This window comes from Meriones unguiculatus, chromosome 7 (genome assembly GCF_030254825.1).
Source record: "Meriones unguiculatus strain TT.TT164.6M chromosome 7, Bangor_MerUng_6.1, whole genome shotgun sequence".
Taxonomy (NCBI): domain Eukaryota; kingdom Metazoa; phylum Chordata; class Mammalia; order Rodentia; family Muridae; genus Meriones; species Meriones unguiculatus.
The window spans coordinates 23,446,824-23,456,693 of record NC_083355.1 but is presented as its reverse complement, the minus strand read 5'-3'; the positions used below and the strand labels follow the sequence as shown (position 1 = coordinate 23,456,693).

The 9,870-nt window shown below is 53.9% G+C and overlaps 1 protein-coding gene and 1 non-coding gene across 2 annotated transcripts; one reads left to right on the top strand and one right to left on the bottom strand.

Annotated features, from left to right (window-relative positions):
- Positions 1 to 260: 260 nt before the first annotated feature.
- Trnan-guu (transfer RNA asparagine (anticodon GUU)) lies at positions 261 to 334 on the bottom strand. The gene has a single exon. It is a non-coding gene; the product is annotated as a tRNA-Asn (tRNA).
- Positions 335 to 1,076: 742 nt separating this feature from the next.
- On the top strand, positions 1,077 to 8,624 carry Psmb3 (proteasome 20S subunit beta 3). The gene is made up of 6 exons (XM_021646863.2): positions 1,077 to 1,230; positions 1,513 to 1,697; positions 3,853 to 3,960; positions 6,194 to 6,371; positions 7,575 to 7,669; positions 8,508 to 8,624. Exons 1-6 carry the CDS (start codon positions 1,228 to 1,230, stop codon positions 8,554 to 8,556), a joined length of 618 nt encoding a protein of 205 aa, XP_021502538.1. The 5' UTR covers positions 1,077 to 1,227; the 3' UTR covers positions 8,557 to 8,624.
- The last annotated feature ends 1,246 nt before the right edge of the window (positions 8,625 to 9,870 follow it).

Sequence of the window (9,870 nt, the reverse complement as noted above, 5' to 3'; positions counted from 1 at the left end):
AATCCAAGGAAAAATGTATTGTGAAACGTGGCAGTGAGACCGAAACGTGTCTTTTCTGTAATCCAGATTGGGAGAGAGTAGTGTGTGGCGGCGAGGAACGTTAGAGAGAAACCCCGTCACTGACTATCACAGATTTCTAAATACAACGAGCCTCTGGGTTGGTGTAGCACAAGCATTGCTTCTGGCATCTCAGTACCGAAATTGGCTCCGATTTTAAAAGGAGAACGGTGCGCTCAAAAAAAACAAAAAAAACCTCAAACCGTCCCTGGGTGGGCTCGAACCACCAACCTTTCGGTTAACAGCCGAACGCGCTAACCGATTGCGCCACAGAGACGGCGACTGCTGTTGGCGAGGCAGAAAGCCGAGTCAATAGGAACGAGCGCCGCATGGCGCAAGAGCCGCCGCAGATGCAGCAGTTGTAGCTGCTTAAAAACCCAGCGAGAAGAAATCAGTTCCCGAAGGGGGAACCGGGACGTCGGGGCCGAGAGGGGAAGGCGAGGGGCGCGCACGTCCCGCCGGGGATGCCCTGGAGCGGTTGGCCCAGGCTCTCCTAGGTCGGGGTCTTGGATGCGGCATAGAACGTTCCCTCCGTAGAGTGGACGGAGACTTGGGGCCACGTCAGTCGACCTGCAGGGAGGGGGGTGAGGGGCTCCAAACGCTGAACAACCTGTTGCCCCCCACCCCACCCCCGGCCCTGCAAAACCAAACCCCAGCTAAGCTCCCTTGGCACGAAACCTCGGGCGCCGGCTTCCCGTTCTGCCATCGATGGGCACCTTGGGTATGCTCGGCGCCAGCCCTGCCCGCCACGCGGCGGCTTGTAAGGACTTGTGAATGAACCCAGGAGGTCGGACAGGCCGAGGAAAACGCGCCCGGTGACCCACACGGCTCCCTCCACGCGTCCCGAGCCCGCGGGTTGCTGGCTCCGCCTCCAGGCGGGGCGGCCCGGAGTCCAGGTCCGCCGAGATCCCGACGTGCCCCGCGCTGCGGGCTCTTCCGCACTCACGGTGACTTTTCACTTTCCGCTTTCCATACCTCCGTTTCGGCGTCTCAACCAAACTAGGCACGTTTGTGATTGACGGGACGCACGTCCAATGGGAAGCTCAGCTCGTCCGGCCGAGTCGGGCCGCCAGCCAATGGGGAGGACGCGGCGAGAGCGTTGGCCCAGGGAGAGCCAGAGCCCGTTTGCAGGCACCGCAGTGGCGATTGGAGCCCTATTACGGCGCAATCATGGTGAGATTGGGGAGTGAAGGGTAGGAGTCTGGGGTGGGAATTGAAAGCATGGACGGTAAGGCTTGGGTTCGGGACGCAGAGGGCCGGGTGGTCAATAGAATGCGCACCGGAGGACCGTGCGGTTCCTGGGCGCCCCACCGGGCCCAGCTCTGGGCTGGAGCTCCGGGCGTCCAGCCGCCTCCGGAGTGGGGGGCACCGTGTATATGAGCTTTGGGGTCTGGGACGGGGCCTGCCCTGGGCCGTAGCTCCACCAACTGAATCCCTTGGTTTGTTTGCACCCAGTCTATTATGTCCTATAATGGAGGGGCCGTCATGGCCATGAAGGGAAAGAACTGTGTGGCCATCGCTGCAGACAGGCGTTTCGGGATCCAGGCTCAGATGGTGACCACGGATTTCCAGAAGATCTTTCCCATGGGTGACAGGCTCTACATAGGCCTGGCCGGGCTGGCCACCGACGTCCAGACAGTGTAAGTGTGCCAGGGCCCCAGCTTCACCCAGGTTTCTTCTTTGAGCAGCCAGATGTCAACCATCTGTCCAGCGCCACCAGGGAGGGCGCGACTCAGCTGGACGCTAGAGGAGTGCAGAGATGGGTCCCAGCCCACGTTCCAGTTTCACTCTGTGCTGGGCTCTGTGGGGAGACGCGTCCCTATTAGGGAGTTCTTCAATCATCCCTCGTCTTGATATTCCTGGCTAGCTGTCTCATTCCGCAGATGAAGAAATTGAGCTCCTGAGAGCGTCTTTTGTTCGAGATGCACATTAATGAGTGTCAGCCAGGATCTCAGTGCAGGTCAGAGAGGGAAAACACGTCACTGTGATGGCTCTAATGTGCCGGTTCTGATTGCTGTGTGGTTGGTGGTGGGAAAGTAAGGGTGGGACTTTAACAAATAAAACGCGTTGATTATTATTTTACTTTTATTTTATGTGCATGGGGGTTTGGCCTGGGTGGATGTCTGTGCATCACATGTGTGCAGCCTCTGCAGAGGCTACACACTCTCCTCATGCCCGAGCTTGAGTTGGAGATGGTTGTGAGCCATTATGTGTGTGCTGGGAGTAGAAGGCAGGTCCTCTGGAAGAGCATTCCGTGCCCTTAACTACCGAGCCATCTCTCCAGCCCTTATATTTGTTATTATTATGTTATCATGTTTGTATGCCCAGGGGCCACAGCATGTGTGTGTGTAGAGGTCAGAGGACAACTTGCAGGAGCTGTCTCTGCCTTTCCACCATGTGGGTTCCAGGCACTGAACTGGTCAGGCTTGGTGGTACGTGTTTGCACCTGCTGCTGCTGACCCATCTCACTGAAGCCACGTTGTGAGTTGTTGCCCACTAGTCTTAGTGACTATTAGGGGGCAAAGAAAGATTTGTTCATTGAGCACTGAGGTCAGGAGTCAGGCACCGCCCCTCCCCTTTCCTTCCTGGTGCTAGAACTTGAATCCAGGGCTTTGAATCCTTAAGCATGTAATGTGCTGTTGAACTATATCCTCAAGACAAGCAAGCCCCGGCTGCGCCACCCCAGGTGATGGCAATTTGGCAATTTATTTGAGGCAGGGTTTCTTTTTGTAGTCTTGGCTGGCCTGGACTCACTTTGTAGACTAGGCTGGCCTCAAACTCACAGAGATCTGCTTGTCTCTGCCTTCCTGAGTGATGGAATTACAGGCGTGTGCCACTGCACCCAGTGAGGGTAATTTTTTTTTTTTAAACTGCTCTTTTGAAGGGCAAGCCCCTCACAGGGTGGGGTTTTGAAGGTACACCTTAGGGCTGGAGAGGCCTTGGTGACATGCTGAATCTAGGGGAGCAGAGTCTAGAGGGGCAGGATGGTGTGTGTGTGTGTATGTTTGTGTGTACTGTTCCTGGAGAGATTAGCAGGGGATCAGGAAGAACTGAGAAAAGGGGAGGAAAGGGAAAGCAATATGGCTTAGTGGGTAAAGGTGCTTATGGCCAAACCCAGTGACCTGAGTTCAGTCCCTGGAACCCAGGTGGTAAAAGGCAAGAACTGACTCCCTGTAAGTTGCCCTCTGACTGCCACATGTACAAAGTGTGTGCGTCCACACACACACACACACACACTCTCTCTCTCTCTCTCTCTCTCTCTAAATAAAAAAGAAGAGAGGGGAAGAGTTGGGCTAGGATTTCCAGAGCATGAGGCCTAAGCAGCTGCAGGTGCTGGTATCCTAGGAGATGGGAGGGAAGCGCCACAGGAGTCTCGCAAGCTCTCCAGAACACAGAACTGCATAGGCTCGCCCGGTGACTCCAGCAGCCACTGTACTGTGTCCTTCTGCAGGCTCCTCACTGGGTTCGCCTCCTTGCTCTACACAGCCAGGCCCATTCCTCATTCACGGTTTCCTCACCCATCAGATGAAATTAACTTCACCCGAGACTGTTTGCTCCCATATCTCGGGAGCTCAGATTGGTGCTACTCAGGGTCTACCCTGGAACCCTGAGGCGGCCCTGAGAGACACAGGCTCGTTCTTCTTAGGCACCTTTTCACCAGTGAGCACAGCCCTCGCCCAGGCATTCCTTGGTAGGGACAGAAATTGGATATCTCCCTGTGTTACTCCTGACTGTTGCAGGTTGGAGATTAGAGGACTTCTAGCCATGACTCACTCTCCGCCTCTCCTTCCCCAGTGCCCAGCGCCTCAAGTTCCGGCTGAACCTGTATGAGCTGAAGGAGGGCCGGCCGATCAAGCCTTACACCCTCATGAGCATGGTGGCCAACCTCCTGTATGAGAAACGGTGAGTGGAGGCAAAGCCTAACACTTGGGGGTGGAGGGGGGCAGGAGCCTGGCACTCGGGGGGGGGGGCTCAGACGCTTAGTTTGGCCAAGCAGTGTGGGTGTGGTGTGTGGGGACAGTGTCTCCCTGGCTTCCCAGCTTGTTTCATTTTTCACCTTACTGTCCTCCCATCCCTACCCTCATTCCTTCCTGTCTGAGACAATGTCTCTAGCCCAGGCTGGCCAGGAGCTCGTCATATTCACCAGGTTGGCCCCAAGGTTATGGCGATGTTCTTGACTCTGCTTCACGAATACTGGCTCACAGGATCAGCCCTCCCGTTCCTCGCTTGCAGCACGCTGTCCTTTCTTGGTGCTTCTGAGTTCTCTGGGCCCATCTCACAACCAGAGAGAAACCAAAAGACAGTCTTCAAGAGCCGGGAATCCAGAGAGCCTTGTCTGGAGCCCCACCAAAACTGGAGTCTCGCAGCCCTGTTCGAGCTTTTCTCCCAGCCCCAGATTCTAGGGATCATTGAGTTTGTTCTTGTTTTCTTACTTACTTTATTTCACGCGCATGGATGCGCACCATGTGTTCCGATGCCCACAGGAGAGGGACTTGTCCCTGTCACAGGAGTCACAGGCAGTTAGGGCCTCCGTGTGGGTGCTGGGAACCAGATCCAGGCTCTCTGCAGGAGCAGCAAGGGCTCTTAGCCGCTGAGCAGTCCTCTCCAGCCCTGGCTCCAGTGTTAGCTTTCATTCCTAAAAAGACACACAGAAGCTGGGCGGAGCTACCGGAGGCTCTTAGGATACAAGCTGAAATGTGGTCTGTTGTTTTCATTCTCTTTTTTTTTTTTTTTCTTTAACCTTTTATCTCATTTAAGTCATTTTAGGCCTTACAGAAAGGTTATAAGCAGAAATAAAAATAGGGCACGGTTGAATGGATGGCTTAGCGTTAAGAGCAGGCGCTAACCTCATTGCTCTCCCACTATCACACTTGGTTGTTTTAAGCCCCTCCTGGGGCATGGACAGAAACCCAGGCCTTGCACAGACTAGGCAAGTTCCGTCCTCCCTCCCCCAACCTTTTTTTCTTTTTTTAACCCCTTTAAATCTTTTGTGGTGATTCGGGTTAAGCTTAGGGCTCTCAGGTCGAGCTTCAGTCCTGGACTGAAGAATAATTTTTATAGCGCTACCACTGAAGACCTTGCCCTGAGAAAGGCTGCTGGGTGTGTTTCCCAGGACCCTTGTGGAGAAAGGAGAGCCATTCATTCAAGGTGTCCTCAGAGCTCTTCATGGGTTTACGTCCACACCCACCCACTGACCTCTGCGTGTGTATACATACACACATACACACACACACACACACTGACCTCTGCATGTGTATACCTACACACATATACACACGCACTGACCTCTGAATGTATTTACACCTACACATAGACATTGACCTCTGTATGTGTTTACGCTCGCGCGCGCGCGCGCGCGCACACACACACACACACACACACACCAGACTCTGCATGTACACACACCCACACAAACACTCAATTTTTTAAAGTTCAACAAACGAAGGACACACGTGGATAGTTTCTACTGAGCGACTGGACATTTGGTGTTGAGCTTCTCTTCAGTCTGTTTTGAGACAGGGCCTCTCTGTAACACTGGCTGAACTAGAAATCCCCAAGTAAACCAGGGTAACCTCGAACAGGCCGAGATGCCCTTGCCTCCCCACGTGCCCAGCTTGGACTTTAGATCCCTGGGGGGGTTTGTTTATAGGTTAGGGTGGTGTCCAGCTCGAGCCTCCTGCCCCTTGAACACAAGGACCACAGATGTGTGCCACCATAGCCAGCTGATTTTGAAGTGGTCTTGTTTGTTTGTTTGTCTGTTTGTTTTGTCTTTGCAACGCTGGGCATGCGCTCTGCCACTGAGCCGCACCTTAGGGCAGTATCAAGTCCTTCGGTTTCCAGAGAAGTAGAGGGGTGAATGGACAGATAGGGCATGATCACGGTAGGACCTTGGGTCAGTAAGGAAGATGAGAAGGCGGAATTCTCAAAAAGGACTAGGGAGGAAGGGGGGTCACGGGAGGGTGAACGTCTTAGAACATTGCCAGATGTTGGGGGGCGGGGGGGGGTGGCTACACAGGCTGGCCACAGGGGAAGGACGTTTGCAGGCCCCTCCCTCAGGAGCCGCCCATGTCTGAAGAGGCATGTGTGTGAGAGCCAGTACTCCTGAATTCTGGATTCTCTCTCGCCCTGGCCACAGGTTTGGTCCCTACTACACAGAGCCTGTCATCGCCGGGTTGGACCCGAAGACCTTTAAGCCCTTCATCTGTTCTCTAGACCTCATTGGCTGCCCGATGGTGACCGATGACTTTGTAGTCAGCGGTACCTGCTCAGAGCAGATGTATGGGATGTGTGAGTCCCTCTGGGAGCCCAACATGGTAAGTTAGCCCTCCAGCCGCGCTGGCCTCCGTGCCCACAGCCATCAGGGACAGACGTGTTTGTGCAGCAGGCAGTGGAGAGGAAGGTGTGGCAAGAGCAGGCCACAGCTGCTGCTCCATTCGAGGGTTCCAGCTGGGCCGGCGGTGTGGAGAACAGCCTCTTTACCCACCCTGGTCGCGTGTGTTTACAGCGTCATGCTGGATTTCTAGTGTCCCCTCCCATGACAAGGGAGTACCACAGTGAGCCTGGGGCCTGCTTGTCTGAACTAGAAACTTGGTTTTTTAGTCTTTTTTGTTTCTTTGATTTTTTTTTTTTTTTTTTTTTTTGACGTGGGTTCTCTGTGTAGCCCTGTCTGTTCTGGAACTCTCTGTCGACCAGGCTAGCCTCAGACTCCACCTGCCTCTGCTTCCTGAGTGCTGGGTAGAAACCCATTCTTACGTAAATGAGTCAGACCTGTTCTACCTCCATTTACCTCAGCTGTGAATGGGACCATTATTCTCAGACTGGGCCCTGGAGAAAGTACGTGGAAAAATTCGAGCTGTGCTTCCCAGGGAGCCACTCTGCAGGCTTGCGGGAAGCCAGGTACGAAGTGACTGCAAGGGTTTGCTGCCGTTAACCAGGCAGGCATTCAAATGCCTGTTCAAATGTTAGAGGAGGAAGAGGGAAAAGCAGGCCTGGGGCAGGAAGAACAGCCTGTACAGGGTATTGGCAGAGCCAGAGACGTTCACTGAATTGAGAGTGCCTGTGGCGGGAAAATGTGTGTAGTGAAATGAGGCTGGAAAAGAGTAGGAGGGATCTCAGAAAAAACCGCGCCACGTCTAAATGCCTTTTTTGAATGGAGGGACCCTGAGGCACCCCAGCTACAGCTCAGTGTGACTGGGGTCAGGAGGGCAGCCAAAATCAAGGCGGGGAGTCAAGATGGAGACTTTGAGGAGTCAGCTTGTAAGATTGGGTGGGCTGGGTTTTTAGGTGCCTGTGGGACACGCAGAACATATACATACATACATACATACATACATATATATATATATATATATACATATATATAGGACAGGTTCCTATATCCAGGGAACCACCCCTCACACCAGGCATGGCAGGGCCTAGAGCAGGGCAGTTGGTGCACAGAAAATAAGAGGGTTGAGGTGCCAGGAAGCTTTGCACTTTGTGTGCATCCCAGGCCTGAAAGCTTTACCCTGTTGCAGGATCCAGAACACCTGTTTGAAACCATTTCCCAGGCCATGCTGAACGCTGTGGACCGGGATGCCGTGTCAGGCATGGGCGTCATCGTCCACATCATGTGAGTATGGGTGGACAGAGCTCTAGGGACGTCACACAGCGTCTCCTCCTTCCCCTCAGCAAACCACTTACACTCCTGCGCCCCGTCGGGTGAGATCAGAGAGGTGCCACTGGAAACACAGCATGGGGACAGGACCCGGGTGGTGGGACATTTGTATCCTCAGCTCTGGGGAGGCAAGAGGGTTTTGAATTCAAGATTAGCCTGAGCTAACCAGTGAAGCCTCATCTCCAAAAAAAGGAAGAGGGGGACAGAGAAGGAGTGAGCCAACAGTGGGCAGCTGGGTGCTACCCAGACTCTCCAGGCCTCTGTCGGGTGGTGACACTCTGGCCACGTCTCCTCACAGTAGACATTTCTTTCCTTCCTTAACAGTGCCCCCAAAGTCTCAGGGATGACCATGGGCGGCAGCTTCCTGCAGACTAAGCGGGTGGTGGCTCCCTGTCCCCCACGTGCCCTCCAGTCTGCAGCCCAGAACTGCAGAGCTCACATCCCAGTCCCCAGCCAGCCCCGAGAGGCATACTGCTCTCCCTGGTGGAGGCTATCACCGGGAGCCTAGCAGAATGGAGTAGTGTCCCCTCTCCTCCCCGGGCCTGCTTACTGACCGTGAAGAGCAGAAGGTTCTTGTGTCCTCAGCAGTGAGACACAGGGGCTTGTGAAGCCATTTGTCCTGTAGGCCTGAGGGCCTCCGCTCCTTTGGGAGGAGGCCAGTCCTGACCATCTCCCTGCCCTTGCCCATGCTGCCTTCATAACAGTCAGTAGGGCAGGCGCCAGGATGCTTAGGGTCAGAGGAGAGGCAGGCAGTGCACATGATTTTGTGTGTGTGATTTTTCTCCCTTGGCAGTGAAAAAGACAAGATCACCACCAGGACACTGAAGGCCCGGATGGACTAACCAACCCTGTGCCCTAGTCCCAGTTTCGTTTTGTTGTTTTTCTTTTTAATAAAATTGCCTTTCTTTCACTCCTGCTTGTGTTTGTTCCCATAGCTCTGTCCCCATCAGGGACAGAGTCCAGTATAAAGAACTACCTTATCGCAGCCCTCTTAGGGTTTTTTTTTGTTTGTTTTTATTTTTTGGTGCAGGGATTTGAACCTGGGCCCTTGGACATGCTAGGCACAGAGTCTGCTACTCCAGCCCTCTTTTCTTCTGGACTTGCCCTTGCTTCATTGGCACACCCGGGGCTCCCTACTAGTGACCAGTGGACCCTGGACTGGGCTGGGCTGTGTACAAAGTGCTTTTCATATCTTAGAACTCGGTCATCCTTGTGAGCCAAGGGAGCTAATGTGAGCCTTAGACATGAAAAGCCTTCATACAAGTGTCTCAGTTCACTCGCTAAGCGGTGGTGCAAGGATATAAACCCATGTTCCATTCCCCCCCCACCAACTCCTTTCATTAAGCTCCATTGGCATCCTTCCAGTGTTTTCGTGGCGTTTGGCCAAGGACTATGAATGATGGAGGTCAGTGTTTGTCTTCAGTTCATTGCTTTGGCGGGGGTTGGCAAGGCCTCCTTGGAGAGGACCTCACTGGCCGCTTAGGACACCGTGTGGCTCGCAGGAGCCCATCTTGTAGTGTGTGTGCAGTGCCCCGTCAGTGGCTGTCTGCATGGTTCCCAGTCAGCCTCATCTATCTCCAACTCATTCCTATCTAAAGTAATTTTTTGGCCTGGTGGTGGCGGCCTTTAATCCCATTGCTCAGCAGGCAGAGGCAGGCGAATCTTTGCTAGTTCGAGGCCATCCTTGTCTATAAAGAGTTCAGGACAGCCAAGGCTACACAGAGAACCCCAGTCTCAGAAAACCAAAATATGTATTTTGTAGGGTTGGACTCGAACCCAAGGCCAGTATTAGGCAGTATTCTACCACTAACCACAGCCCAGGCCCGTGTCTGCCTTCCAATGATCTTTCTACCTCCCTCTCTGCCGGGTTGGAATGGCAGATACACCATTCCATGGTGGGAGGTGATGTCTGGCGGGATTCTTCCTTTTTTAGACATTTTGGATCAGTAGGTCTGAGATTATCTAAGTTTCGTTTCTGAATCTGAGGTGCCACTGATGGGGCTGGTCCAGGCCCACGCCACATAGCCAGTTGGGATCCGTAGCTGCACAGCTGAGGTGAGGGAGCAGGCAGCGGTACATGGTGATACCTAGTAGGTGCCTCAGCCAGTGCTGCCAGGCCGCTTCTCCAAACCGAACACCGATTGCACCGGAGCTGC

What these genes read in the sequence shown, in the direction of transcription:
- Psmb3 (XM_021646863.2), top strand. An exon ending in AACCTCCTGTATGAGAAACG is followed by an intron (nt 3,961 to 6,193) that starts GTGAGTGGAGGC and finishes CCCTGGCCACAG; the next exon opens with GTTTGGTCCCTACTACACAG. An exon ending in GGCGTCATCGTCCACATCAT is followed by an intron (nt 7,670 to 8,507) that starts GTGAGTATGGGT and finishes CTCCCTTGGCAG; the next exon opens with TGAAAAAGACAAGATCACCA.